This window comes from Cibotium barometz, chromosome 56 (assembly GCF_041138505.1).
Source record: "Cibotium barometz isolate CiBa-2024 chromosome 56, ASM4113850v1, whole genome shotgun sequence".
In the NCBI taxonomy this organism is placed as follows: Eukaryota; Viridiplantae; Streptophyta; class Polypodiopsida; order Cyatheales; family Cibotiaceae; genus Cibotium; species Cibotium barometz.
Genome location: NC_141101.1, coordinates 8,769,004 through 8,784,585, shown reverse-complemented (window position 1 = coordinate 8,784,585; position 15,582 = coordinate 8,769,004). Strand labels below are relative to the sequence as shown.

Below are 15,582 nucleotides of genomic sequence, written 5' to 3'. Positions count from 1 at the left end.
GTGTTGAGTGATGTTGCTTGATCACTTTCTCTTCTCCATCTCTCTCCCATTCTCATAGTCACATATGTATAGAGTTTGAGATTGAGCTTTCCATGGCTCTCCTACTCTTTGTTCTCTACACAAGTGCTATGCTCCCTTATGGCAACACCAAGGGAGACAAGGTTGAGGATCCTAACTTCTCCATAAGAGGGGGCTGTTCTACTATAAACTACTAAGGGTGCAAACCGACATAAACCCTTGCATTCCTCATTTCTTCTCTCATGTCAAGGTTCAAGTGTTCTTAAATCAGTGAACAACAATCAAGTACAATCACCAAACAATCATCAGGATTTGGTTTTTATTTTTGTTCAATGAGAATTCTTCCCTCACAATAAACTATCCACTTGTATTCTTTCAAAGCCACTGTGACTTTCGCCAATTTTGCATTCTCTTGCTTGAGTTGAGTCAAACTTAATTTCTATGCACTTCATATCTTTGTGCATTTAAGTTTGTTTGACTATTTTAGAACTCCAAACTCATCAAATTTGATATGATAATTGATTATTGCATGATTATCTTGTCATGAAACATGGGCAAAGGATATCTTCTGCCATCTCTGGCTGTCCATTTGGACCATTTTCAGCACCATTTAAGGGCTGGTTTTGCTGCTGTAATGGCTGATTTACAGCCCTTGGATGTTGTCCATGATGTCCATCATCATCAAAGATGACTCTGCCAGGCTCCTGTTGCCTTGCAGGCTCCTTATACATGCATGTTTCATCAAAAATGACCTCATTGCTGTGTATAATCTTTCTATTCACTGGATCCCAATGTCTACACCCCATTTCACCTCTGTCACCATATCCTAGGAATATGCATTTGTGAGACTTAGGATCAAGTTTGGTGCACATTTCCCTGCGTATGTGCACGTATGCAATGCAACCAAACACTCTCAAGTGCTTGTAGGACGGAGGCTTCCCTATCCATACTTCCTCTGGCACTTTCCCACCAAGCCTCGTGTTAGGTGACCTGTTTATAAGATGAACGGCTGTCATAACAGCTTTAGCCCAAAAACCATGAGGTAACGCAGCATGTGACAACATAGAACGGACCTTCTCGTGAATGGTCCTGTTCATCCTCTCTGCTGTCCCGTTTTGTGGAGGATCATAAGGAGTAGAGAGCTCTCTCTTGATGCCTTTAGCATCACAAAAGTCTTGAAACTGTTTGGACATGTACTCTCCACCATTGTCGGAACGCGTAGCCTTCAGTGTTTTGCCAGTTTGATTCTCAACATGAGCAACAAACTTCTCAAACACTGAGAATGTATCACTCTTCAAACGAAGAGAATAAACCCACACCTTGCGTGTGGCATCATCAATAAAGGACACAAAATATTTTGCCCCTCCCAAAGAAAGTTAAGGCATCTCACATACATTTATATGCACAAGCTCTAACTGAGCATCTTTCTGTCCAAGAGCTTTCTTGTGGGGGCACTGGAGTTGCCTGCCATATATACAATGCTCACAAAACTGAAAACTTGAGAACTTTAGAGAAGGCAAGTAACCAAAACGAGACAATTGCTCCATTCCTTTGACACTCATGTGTCCCAACCGGCTATGCCACATAGAGATTTCCGGCAGCTCGGTTGCATTTACATTAGCATGGTGACAAACACCAGCATGCATGAAGTAAAGAGTGTCCACCTTAGAGCCTCTGGCAACAACCAGTGAGCCCTTACTAATCTTCCACTTTCCACGACCAAATGTGGTAACATAATCAGCATCATCAAGCTGTCCAGTAGAAAGCAGGTTCTTCTTGATCTCAGGCACATGCCTAACATCATGGAGCATAAGCTGTGAGCCATCTGAAAACACAAGCCTCACATCACCTCTGCCAAGAATCTTGCATGCATGGTTGTCACCCAAATAAACTACTCCTTCATTGCCAGCAGTATACCTGACAAACAAGTCTCTGCAACCTGTGACATGAAAGGAGGCACCTGAATCAATGATCCATGAGTGCATACCATGACCATCTCCTGCAAGAAGTGAATGGGCATCAAGTGAAGACGTGAATAGGACTTCATCCTCACTGTCACCTGCATGTGACACATTGACTTCTTCAATCTTGACTCCACTTTTGCCCTTTGGTTTTGCATCTTTGGCTTCATCTTTGTCTTTGTCTTTGCCTTTGCCCTTTTCCTTTTGATCATTCTTCCATTTGTAGCATTGCTTTTTGAAGTGTCCCTTCTTGCCACGATAATGGCATTCCAAGTCCTTTTTGGAGCAAGACTTGCTCCTTCCCCGTTCTTGGCTTTTACCCCTTTGCTGGGATCTCCCACGTGCATTCATTGCATTGGACTTTCCAACAGAGTTATTCTTCTTGTTCATCTCTTCTTGAAGAAGAGCATCCTCAACATCTGCATATGACAGCATAGCATTTGAATTGCTAGTGGCTGTCCTGAATGTGTCCCAACTCTCTGGCAAAGTGCATAAGAGAAAGGTGGCTTTGAACTCATTGTCCATTGCCAACTTTTGATTGATGACCTGGCTGACAATACCATTAAACTCATTTAGATGGGCTGTCATAGACGCCCCTTCCTTCATTTGAAGACCTATGAGTTTCTTCAACCAATACACTTTGCTTGAGGCACTTTGCTGGGCATACAAGTCCTGCAATCTTTGCCACATTCCCCAAGCTGTCTTCTCTTCACGAATGCTGAAAAGTAAAGAGTCTGACACAGACAACATGATAGTAGATCTTGCCAGCTCATCCATATCTTCCCATTCTTCAGCACTAAGAGAAGCGGGCATTACACCCCTTTCTTTGATGGACTTGTGCTGCTTTTTCTGGAGCAACACATTATAGCACTGGGTTTGCCAAATGTCATAATTATGTGAGCCTTCAAGCTTCTTGATGTGAAGCAATGAAGAGCTTTCACCTGTGGTTGCCATACCAATAAGCAACCTTTGTCAATGCCTGACTCCCTGCAAGATGTGCAAACACTGCACCAAAGCACACAAAGTGCTCACAGTTGTTTTCCCAAAGTTTATCTCCCACTGCGGAAGCACGAATGCAACTCTACTCCCACTGTATGTGATCAAATCACCAAAATCTGGTTGCTGCAGATTTAGGACAGCACCTTAAATGTGCTCTGTTCCCCTTCCAAAGTACTGTACAGCAGTACTAAGTGCTCACCAATGATGTACCAAATTTGTACCGACAAGTACAGTAGCTGAAAATGAACCTTTTCCTCACTCAAATCAATGTACAGCCATGCCAAAACTTGCACAAAGTTGTACCAAATCTGTACCAGCAAGTACGGTAGCAATAAATGCTCTCCTGGCTATCCAAATGAGTGAAAATCAGACTTTTACAGTCCCCACCACTGCATACAACAGTCCCGAACAGAAATTGGGCAAAAGCCCCTTGACTGCAAGTGGATTTCTGAGGATTCAAGGCATAAAAGTCTTGCCTGCTGCTTTGCCAAGCTCAACAAGCATAAAATCTTGAAAAGCCCCTCGATTCAAGATCAATTTCTGATCATACATGGTACATTAACGCACATGAAGGCATCTAGAGTCTTCACAATGCTTCCCCCTGGCCACATGTACATCCAATACATAAAAGCCCCTTGATTTACAGGCACATTGAGTGCTTGACAGGCATCAACACATTGCCCAAAGCATCAAATGCCAGTGCCCGCATGCAAATCAACCCAATCGGCACAAAAGCCCTTTGATTTGCACTCCAATTTCCTGCAATTTTGGCCCAAATGTGAGATTGCTCACATCATACAGTATGTATGAATGCCCAATGGCACAATTACATCAAAAGCCCCAAATTTTGACATCCAATTTCCTGCAAATTGACTCTGAATGTGACCAATGTCACCCAATTTTGCCAATTTTGCTCAAAATTTGAGCAATTTGGCACCTGTACCTGCTCAATTGATAATTGTACCTGCTCAATTGATAATTGTACCTGCTCAATTGCAAATCCCAAAAAACAAATTGAAGCAAATACCTCGTACAAATTTTTGAAATCAGCTGATTTCTGTTGCAGAAAAGGGGGGGGGGGGGGGCGTCAAATTTGCTGCTTCGTGCTGATGATGCTGCTGTTGTATTAGTGCATAAGACGTCGGGTTATGGGCTCTGTAAAAAAAATGCTGTGAGATTGCAGACCTCCTCTACGCCCAGCCTCCTCGGCTGCATCCAGTATTGCAGGGCAGCGTATAGGCGGCCAGGTAAAGCTGCCTCAGCAGGCAGCGATGGCCGATAAACAGTGGATCTCTGTATCGCCTCTTCTTCTCGTCTCACCAAGACCGTGGAAACGGAGGAGGCGCCCGTGGGCTTCTGCGCGATTGCAAGGATCGACGGTAGGGAGCTACCGATTGGACCGGAACCTCTCCCGCACGGCGCCCGACTCCTCCAGCTGTGCGCGCTGGTGAAGCGCCGCTGCCCTTCCTCCTCGCTCGCCTACCTCCCCTTCGCGCTACGGGTGCTCGCGCTACAGGTGTTTTCGCTACGGATGTTCTCCACGCATACGAGCCAGGCTGGCGCACTTCTCGCTTTCTCTTCCAACGGCTGCAGATCTCATCCAACAGCTCCTCGTGCTTAGGGCATATCCGCCTGCCTGCATGCACGTATCCGCCCAACGGCTGATGGGCACTGCGTAGTCTGCTGACGTAGGGGCTGCAGGAGGCGTTAGATGGCTTGCTGGTCGGGCTTCTACAGTCAATTTCCAGCTTTGCACCCTTGAGAACAAAACCCTAAAACCAAGGCTCTGATACCAGTTGAAGGGAGATTAAGAGTTAGGGTTTCATGTGGGAGATATACACAGAGAGAAGAAGGGAGAGAGAGAGAGAGACATATGGGGATAAGTCAACTCATGAGTGTGAGTGTGTGACTCCCCTATCACACATGTATATTTGCACTAGTACACATAGTGTACTTAGTACATTAAAAGTACTAAGTGTACTATGTACTATAACTTATGGGCTTGTACACACTACAAGGGTGGGCATAATGCCTTTACCCCAACAGCACGCTCCCTCTATCATATCCCCCATCAGCCACCCCTACCCCCACCACCAGATCCCCGCCCCACCACCTCCACCTTCTTCACAAAGGGCATGGTCCTCAAGGCCATTCGTAGACTACGCAATGGGCGAGCCCAAGATCATGATAGACTCACTGCCGAGTACATCTCGCATGCCCATGATACCCTGGCGCCCCTACTAGCCTACATGTTCAATAGAGCCCTTTGTGAAGGATTTCCACCCACTTGGTCCACCAACACCATCACCCCCATCCTCAAAGCCGGAGATCCACTTGATCCTAATAACTCCAGGACATCATGATTGGCCACACATTGGCTAAACTCTATGGATTAGTGCTAGAGGCGGAGCTCAGTTCATTTGCAGAGAGCCAGGGATGCAGAGCCTCAGGACAAGCTGGCTTTCGGAGGAGCTACTCTACCATTGACCACATCTTCACCCTACGTGCCATCATCGAGGAGGGTAGAGCACGACACCAGAGGATTTACTGCTGCTTTGTGGATTTCCGCTGTGGATTTCCGCAAAGCTTTTGATACTGTACCCCAAGCCCACCTCCTACACCGTCTATAGGAGATCAGAGTCCCATCTGACATGGTTTGGAGCATCATTGCCCTCTATGAGTTGCACCAACAATGAGTTTGAAACCCATTGATTGGACACAAACATACCTTATAAAGCCATTGATTCACCACCCTAACACTACTTGGATACTTTCTTGACACATCAAATGCAGAAATTTCTTTATCATCAACCATTGGGCAGATGAAAAAGAGAGCAAGATTTTGAATGAAGACTGCATATCACATGCTTCTCATCAGGTTCCTGCGGTTTATTTCTTCGCAAGACTGCATGTCCAAAGCAGATTGGCCTACAAGGTTGTCTACACAAAACTGAAAGGAGAAAACATCAAAGAAATGCAACTTTGCACCTTCCCATGTTGCTGTACAAACTCAGCTGCCAAGCAGGCTGAGTTGGTTCCAACATGAACCCTTTTTTAAAGGGGTGCCATTCTAGCCAAACTTCTAGCACTTCTTGTTGCTTCAAATGTCTCAGATATGCCCACAATTTCTATTTTCACATATCATGATTTTTCACTCCATAACTGGCATTAAAGCTTTGAAAAAACATAAGAAACTAAAATTTATCTTTTATCAATGTGTACAAAACAAAATCAGTTATTGCACAATGTCATCATCTTCACAACCACAAACCTCTTTAAATGATATTGATCTTCACAGGATGGAGAGGTTTCGCATGGGCACCTGCCAATGGGTGCACGCTCCCCATTTATTACAGTACTGACCCACTGATGAAACATTTGAATTTAAGGTTGTTTGCAAAGTCATGGCATCAACACTTGCGCCAACAATGAGTTTGAAACCCATTGATTGGACACAAACATACCTTATAAAGCCATTGATTCACCACCCTAACACTACTTGGATACTTTCTTGACACATCAAATGCAGAAATTTCTTTATCATCAACCATTGGGCAGATGAAAAAGAGAGCAAGATTTTGAATGAAGACTGCATATCACATGCTTCTCATCAGGTTCCTGCGGTTTATTTCTTCGCAAGACTGCATGTCCAAAGCAGATTGGCCTCAACAAGGCGCATAACCTATTCCAATCACCCTATATGAGTGGAGGGGAGCAAGCATTTAAAGCGGCCTACCCAATGATTTTTTTCCTGTATCATTGAACTGCATGTGCCAAAAACCTTTGAAAAAAAACTTGCAAACCTATTTGTGTCTTTATACTAGATTTCATATTTGTGACACCTCAAACCTAGAAGAGCATGTTGGTTCATCTCTATTTTTTATTTCTTGTGCTGCATGACCATGCTTAGGGCAAGACAGTCATGCATGACCATGTGGCATGCTAGTCAGTATTGATCACAGGTCTATACAGCTCCCCATTGGAGATGGTGCTTGGAACAGATCGTTTGCTTTTGCTCTTGGACAGTTTCTGCTTTTGCCCTTGGCTTGAATAAATAGAATAAACCATCAACAGAAAGAAGAAAACCAAGAGGGACCACAATGCCACCATCCAATAATTCAGCCCAGCCACCAATACCGGGACATTAACAACAGAATCTGATAGCTCTTTCAGAGCAGTCTTTGCTTCTAATCTGGCAGTAACATCCTGTTCGTGACTCTTTTTGACCTCATCCTCTCCCTTCTCACTGGTTTTGGCTTCATCTCTTGCATCCCAATCCTTGTCAGCATCCAAAGCTAAAGACTTTCTGTCCACCTCCAAACCATTTTTTTGTTTCCCACTTCTGGGATCAGGACAACCTCTTCTTTTGTGGTGTAGATACAAGGCATTGTTTATAGTCCGTATACACTCAATGCTTAGGATGTCCCTCCTAAGTTCATCTACATTGGCAAATGTTAAAAATGCTGGACTGGGTGGATCTGGAAAGAATTTCCAGCATGTGTTGGTCATGTCCTCCTGATGCCAGTTTGCTTTGTGAAACCTCCAGCTGCCAACTTAGAATTCAAGCCCCTAATGAAGAACACGAGGATCAACATCCCCAGGTGGAATGTATCCTGGATAATGCATAATGTCCTTTCGGATCCTGTGTCTCAACTTCAACTGCAACATAAGCATGCTCAGCTATTAAACGATGGCTCTGCACAATTCTCTCTCTCTCTCTCTCTCTCTCTCTCTCTCTCTCTCTCTCTCTCTCTTACCTGCACACCACCCGCCCCTATCCACCCTCACAACACAACTCACCACCATACTCCACACATCCGCCACTGCTGCTTTCATCTGCACACGGCGGTCTACCGCCAAGCCACCTTGCGGTTCCATGCCCCAGAACTGTTGGTATGATGACGAATGTCGGGCCACATGCTCCCGTCTTATGAATGAGCCATGTTTTTATGTTCTTAGTATTCTATGATGAGTTTCCATGGACAGTTTTGTATCACCCCAGTGAGATAGCTATGTTTATGTTTTCTTTCTGTTTTATTTTCCATTCCATGATGAGTTATGCCATGGACATTATTGTATCACTTTGGTCTCATAGGCCCATTGGGTCTTTAGTAGACGCTTAATATTCTTTCTTTCTTTCGTTCTTTCTCTCTCTCTCTCTCATGCTCTCGGCAGCTAGGTTTTTCATTTTTCATGTTGTTTTGACATCCAGTTTACTCATAGATCACTTGTAACATCTTTTTGGTCTCATAAACCGTTGGGGCGTTTGGTAGACGTTAATAACACCACTCTACCACCAAGCCTCCCCCTGTGGATTCCTGTCTCAACATAGTTGGTATGATGATAAGTGCAAAACCACATGCCTACACATCTTATATGATAAAGCAACAGGAGAAACCACTTAGCACCAAAGGGCAAAGGACGTTCCAAAGCCTCGTCCATCATAAGAAGACAACGTTTTTGAAGTGCGAGGATGACTTTTACCGATCTTTTTTGAGTGACAATACTAAATAGTAGTGAGGCTTGACAAAAACTTCTTGAGCACAAGCCACCCACCCCCATAACAAATCCAGCCATTTGGCACACCTACGCACACAAGTTCTACCATATTCCTAACCTCACCCCCACAAATCTCACACCCCTCCCCCGACCCACTTCTGCCACCCTCTTTACCATACATAATGTTACTAAAGCCATATGTAACCATGAGGACTTACTAGCTGAGCATATTGCTCATACTCGTGACATTCTAGCCTAGATCTTGGACAAAGCCTATTTGAGTGTCATGAATAAGCTTTGGGAGGAACGGGCCAAGTATGCTGCGAATCAACTTTGCCAACTCCTTATGGGCAGTCGATAATCTCCACAGTCGCAATTCCAGCTTATCACCCCCCTTTAGGAAGGAGACAAATCAAGCCGGATGTCATGCTCTATGGCATCCTACTAGAGGAGAAAATCCTCTAAAAGGACAAAAGAAGAGGGTTCTCCAGCCACTCCCAAAAGGAGAGAGAAGGCTCGAGAGAGACCGTCCTCAATTGGACCAGTGTGTGCACTTTGTGATACAAAAGCAACTGCCAACTCCATTTTTGTGATCAAACGCCTACCCATCTCCTTTGTGACCACCCTCAGAGTGCAACTCCAGATTCTTTCTAGCAAATTCGACTCAGCAAAGAACGAGGTAGAGTAGAACTTAGAACCTCCAAAACCTCATCTGGTGCTGTACGGACTGAGCCCTCGTAATCTCTCAAAGCCCTAAGCTGATGTCGACAAGGCATAGGGCTTTGAGAGATTGGACAAATTCCATGAGTCCTGAAAAACTCTTTGTTCATTCAATCCCCCTTGTGGACCTAGAATGAAGTAGAAGAGTGAAACTGGAACTCAGATCTATTCTCAAGTATGGCACTCAAAGCTGCTCTGGCATGTACCTCGTCATCCCTGAAAGAAGGAACACCAGGATACTGTTACTGAAGTTGCTGGATAGAGGCTAGAGACCGCCTAATAGCTCTTTCCTCCTCCTGCATACTCCTCCTCCATGCTTCTGCCATCTCCTGACAAATCTAGCCTGACTCAACCAAGGTTTGGGCCACTCACTCCGCCACATCCTCTGTATCTGTCCAATCTCTATCCCATAGCAGTCTAATGGCCTCCTTGACCTCCTTGACAGCCCAATGATCTACATAGAATTTGTCCAATCTCTCTAGCCACCTGCCGCCCTGCCGCCTAAAGTCCCAAGAGAAGGCTAGACTGCCAGAAAGTCTGCGAAAGGAGGTCTCATGCCAACTATCCAAACAATGTGCCGAGAACATCAACCAATCCCAACCTTCCTACTCAGCCGCTGCAATCCCAACAAAAGAAACCATTGCCTGGCTCCCTCCATGCAGATACTACACCCTCAAGTCTTCTTGAGATTCAAGATTATTGAAATCTCCTCCAATAATCCAAGAATCCAAGGTAGGAAGGGACGCAGCAATATCAGACCAAAACTGCCCTTTGGCTCTCACATCTATAGGAACATACACATTCAGAATCCCCGCGTGGTGTCTCCAATCTGCAGGGCAATCGACATGGCTTTGCCTATTGAGGCAACGGGCTGAGAGGCAGGATATTGCAGACATTTAACACTGACTTCTTTGGCCCTCACCAGAGAGCCCAAGTTGACACTTAGGCCATACAAGATCCACTGGGAAAGATGGACCACAACAGAGCTAGATGTCTGGGCCACCGAGTGAGCACCCCCCCACGCCCACAGCAAGCTGGCACCACTCTCGGGGAGTCCTCTGAGAGAGCACAGGTCCTCCAAAGAGTGAGACATCCCTGGTCCTGAAGACCTAGACCTTCCATCCGCCACCACCAAATGTAGGACTACTTCATCAACAGAGACACCAACATAGGTAGCGGATATATGAGGCCATATACTCCGTCATGAGGAGGACAACACATTATGGGTTTGGACACATGAAGTTCTTTTATTGCCTATTGTATTGTACACACAGGGCATACATAGTACAAAGGGGGACCAAGGGATTTACTATTCTAATGTTTATAACCTTGGGTGGCCCCTAGGCATAAGTTTTAATAAACTTAAAAGGGCCTTATGGCCTTAGGATTTTTATGGAGAGAAGGGGCTACTCCATTTTTGAAAGTACAAGCCTCTCTCCTCTTCTTTCTCTCACTTGCTTTTAGAAAGAGTAAGGCGGCTGGCTGAAGCGTGGACTGGCTGAAGCGTGGACTGGCTGAAAAGAAAAGCGCAGACAGGCTGCAGGCTGCACCGCTTGGATTCCTGCTGTTGGGGGGATAGTAAACAGACTGTAGGCGTGAGAGTTTTTCTGAAAACAGAGGGACAGCGCTGAACTCAGGCGTGGGAGAAAGAGCATACAGACAGACAGGCTGCAGGACTGCGTGGGACTTCTTCTCTTGCTTTTGGAGAAGGTTGCAGGCAGGCAGAACTGTGGTATGTGCAGGCGCATCAGATTTCAGGACTTGTTCTAGCTCTTGGAGAGGGAAAGTATTGGCTACTGTGTTACGCATCAGAACAGAAACACAGGTCCCCTCTCTACTCCCTCTCTTTGGCTTTTTGGAGGACAAGCTGGCTGCTGTGCTGCAGAGAACATAGGCGGCTGCAGATTCTTTCTCTCTCTCGCCTTTGCTTTTGGCAAGAAGATGGTTGTCAGTCGGGAAGTGTGAGTTGTGAGAAGGGAACACAAGGCTGGACAGCAGGTTCTCTCACAAGTACTCTCCCTCTTCCGGCTGCAAGACAAGAGGACAAGACAATTCGGGGTTTTTCCTGGAGTCTTTTCTTCCTTTGGGAAACCGACATCAAGACTGTAAGTTTCTCTTTCTTTGTGAGCAAGTGGGACTGCAAGTGATGTCTTTTGAAGTCTCTCTTTTCACTGGCTCAAGACTGCTCTCGAGTGGTTCTCTCTAGCCCTTTGTGAGAGGAAGGGTTTGGCAGTTCAGAGGGTGGAAACAGGACAAGTTTGTGGGCTGTTTTGGATGAGTTTGTGGACTGGTTTTCATGGCTGAGATTATGGCTATGTGCATGGTTCAGTCAGATGCTTATTCAAAGCCTCATGGATGTAGAGACTTAGCAGATTAGAGGTGATAACAGTGTGGTGTTCTTGGGACACAAGGCTGTGTAACCTCTATACTAAGAGATACTGAGGATTGGCAGATAGGACTTGCAGACATACGAGCCATGGATGGCCATGTTGTAATCATCTAAATCTTTCCATTGAAATTGAATAAAGAAGTACCGAAAGGGGCGCCAAGCTTTGGGGCCAACAAGTGTCGCTCTCCTTTTTGTTTTGGAGCACTCTAGCTCTTGTTTATTTGTTTATTGTCTGGACTACAATTGGATTGGTGATTGCTAGTCTACCGCACTTTGGTTTCTACCAGAGGCCGGTTTCAAGGGGGTGAGCTCGTGGTTGTCTCGAGGAAAGCCATTGCTGAAAATTTCAGCAGGATGTCAGACACAGAAGATGATATGATGATGAGGAAGAGAAGGAGACCTCTCTTGAGAGAAATGAATCTGAGGATATACTTGCAGGAGATCAGGCTGCACAAGATGCACGTTATGAGGATGTAACACAGCCAGAAGACATGCCAAGTCAAGAGGAAGATGATGCCCAGTTTAAAGCTCGTTTGGCAGGGGCAGTGGATGTGTTTATGCAGCTCACACAAAGTGAGAAGTTTGCTGAATTTATGAGAGCCCCTTCTGAACCTAAGAAGAAGAAGAAGAAGAAGAAAGAGTGTTCTAGGAACCCACCTCACGGCAATAGTGGTGCCTTCCCACAGGATCCTGCATTTGGACCGTTTCCTAACATGCATAACACTTTTGGTGCAAACCCACAGAGTTCCTTTTTCAGACAGCCACCTATTCTGCAGCAGTCTATGCATCCAGGCTATTTTGGCGGTGGTTCCGTGTTCCAATCAATGACTGGGGGATACCATCACAGAGGCATGGGAATGCAAGGGAATTTTGGAGCTAATTTTCAGCCTGGTATGCAGGGGAATATGTATGGTGGTATGCAGCCCGGAATGCAAGGAAACACGTATGGGGCATGCAGCCCAGTATGCATAGTGGTATGTTTGGAAACATGGGGGGATCAGCAAGAATGCATGTATGCCAGGTGTGGGAACTGGCAATGTTGTGGGCATGAATGCTGGGGGTAGCAATCTTGTGAAGCCACTTCCTCACGATAATCTAACGCCTATGGGTAAGGCGAAGGATTATAAGGAAGGAAGAGCTGCAGTGAAATTTGACACATTCAGTGGGGCCAAAGACAAGCTAAAGGCACTCTGGTGGAAATTACACGGAATCCTCTAAGGTGAGAAAAGCTGCGACTTTTCTCAAGGGCAATGCATTGCAGTGGTGGTTCACTCTTCTTTTGCAGGGCATAGCACCATCTACTTGGATACAGTTTAAACAGGTGTTCTCTTCCGTGTGGCTCACATCTACTTTTGAGGTGGACGTAATGATAGCATGGCACAAGTTGGATGCATCGAAGTGTGAAAATCTTGATGATTATAATAAGAAGTTTTGGGAAGCTTTACTCCCAATTACTTCTTATCGTGCAGTGCCTTTGTCTGAGCAGGTTGAGAAGTATTGTTGTGGGCTGCCCAAGGAAGTGCGTGACTACTGCATAAAGACTCGAGTAACAAATATGTCGAAGATGATAGAGAATGCTATGACGGCAGATGCGTTACTCACTCGAGTCTCATCTGGATTTAAAGGAGGTAAAAGCACAAGCAAGAAAACTGAAAAGTCAGGGCATGCTTCGTGTGATGCAAAAGGGTCTACAGAGAAGCGGTATAAGAAGTTACCCATGCCCAAGAGAACTCCTGAGGAGAGAGAAGCTTTGGAAGTGTTTTTTCTGTACTGAGGAGGGACATATGTCTTTTAATTGTCCCAAGCGTAAGTCCCAAAAGGACTCTGACACTAAAGGGGAGTCCAAGTCTAAGAAACCAAAGCCTTCTGCAGGGTTAGTTCCTGATCTTGTTGGGGAACAGCCATGTGGTGAAGAGACTGAGCTGTGCAGGGCATGGAGCAAAGTGAGAGATCAGAATGCCTTGATTTTCTTTGACACAGGTGCTAGAGCCAACTTTATCTCACCAGATTTGGCTGGCAGATTGGGGATCTGCGCGCAGAGGAGATGGGGCCTTTGTACGAGGCTAATATGGCTTGTCCTGGCTATGCAGAACCCGTTACCCCTATTATTGGGAAGCTGAGGCTTCATGTGTAGGGTTATGTGGACAGTGAGGAGTTCTTTATCATGCCACTTGATGGGTGTGATGTTTTGTTGGGTATGCCATGGTGCCATAGAGTACATGCGGTGGTGGATACGTACAATAGGAAGATTAGTTTGACTCATAGAGGGAAAGAGCATATTTTGGATGTAAAGCTTAAAGGGGAATCTGTTCCTATTGTATCGGCTTCGGCCATTTCATCAATAATGAAAAAGCATCTTTCCGCTACTTGGTTTTTGTAAAGGATGCAAAAGATGATGAGTCTAAATCTAATTTGTCTATGTTAGATAAAGACAGGACTGATTTCTTATGTGTGTTCCAGGATTGTTTTTCCGAGTCATTGCCAAGAGAACTTCCTCCGAAAAGGGCAGAAGATCATGCTATTGATCTAATTCTGGGGAGTACCTCACCAAAGACTGCCGTACCGCGTTAGTGCAGCCCAACAAGAGAAAATTATGAGCCAGGTACAGGAGTTGTTAAAAAAGGGGTTGATTCAGCCTAGCTCATCACCCTTTTGCTCACCTGTGCTCTTAGTGCAAAAGAAAGATGGTTCTTGGTGCATGTGTATAGATTACAGGGCGCTAAACAAGAACACCATCAAGAATCAATTCCCTATTCCGAGGATCAATGACATATTGGACCGCTTACAAGGCTCCACAGTCTTTACTCGGATAGACTTGAAAAGCGGGTATCATCAAACATGCATTAGACCCGAGGATGTGCATAAAACAGCATTTCGGACCACTTTTGGGCTATATGAGTTCTTGGTCATGCCCTTTGGTTTGACAAATGCTCCTACCACATTTAATAGGATGATGGACAGGATTTTCCGGCCTCATAGAGCGTTTGTGGGCACATTCTTTGATGATATGATTGTGCATTCACGCACAGAGGAGGAGCATAGGAGGCATTTGGCTATTGTGTTTGAAGAACTCCGGAAGCATAGGTTGGTCATTAATGGCAAGAAGAGTGAGTTCTTCTTGGAAGAGATACACTTCTTGGGACATATCGTGTCTAAAGATGGAGTCCGTATGGATCCTTCGAAAGTGGAAGCAATTCTCATTTGGCCAGATTTAAGGACCGTGCATGATGTACGCAGCCTTTTGGGATTGTGTTCCTATTATTACAGGCGGTACATACGGTATTTTGCTGAGATTGCTTCGCCCCTTCATGCTTTAACTAAGAAGGGAACGCCGTTTCAATGGGCTGATCGGGAAATTGCAGCCTTTAAAAAGCTTAAAGAAAAGCTTACTTCGGATCCTGTATTGGTATTACCGGATCTCCGAAAGGCTTTTGTTGTCCAGTGTGATGCATGTGGAAACAGCATTGGGACAGTTCTCATGCAGGAAGGACATGTGATAGCCTATGAGAGTCGTATATTACAGAATGCCGAGAAGCATTTACAGGAAGTGGGCTTTCATTACTTCTCAGAGTGTGATAGCAACCATCATCAAGAAGTGGGTTTAGATCCCAATCATGTTGTGGCACGTAGCAACGGTTGAAAAATATCCAATCAAGGTGTGCCAGAGCATTTTTTGGGAGTAATTTCACTCCTCAGTAATTAACCTGTTCTCTGTTATGGCTACCATGAGAAGCGATTGATTCAAGTTCTTTGCAGTCAATGTGTCACACCTTGATCAGTGATAAATCACTCCCATGATCAGCGCAAGATCACACTCCTTAGTGATGGGATTTCTTAAACTTCTTGATCACAGCTGTGTGTCACACTTTGATTAATCATCAAACCCACTTCTTGAGAATGGGATAATCCTTGAGTACTAATCAGGGTAGCCACAATTAAGGATAGATTAGTCACTGATTATGCACTAAACATGGTAATTACAATTAAGGATGGGTA

The 15,582-nt window shown here is 45.1% G+C and overlaps 1 protein-coding gene across 1 annotated transcript in view; it reads right to left on the bottom strand.

Annotated features, from left to right (window-relative positions):
* Window positions 1-6,153: 6,153 nt before the first annotated feature.
* LOC147606859 (peptidyl serine alpha-galactosyltransferase-like) overlaps window positions 6,154-15,582 on the bottom strand; it is a 10,646-nt gene continuing 1,217 nt past the window's right edge. The window contains exon 2 of the mRNA XM_086791334.1: window positions 6,154-7,637. Within this exon, the coding sequence (XP_086647460.1) occupies window positions 7,634-7,637 (4 nt within the window). The 3' untranslated portion in view covers window positions 6,154-7,633. The remainder of the gene's footprint in view (window positions 7,638-15,582) is intronic.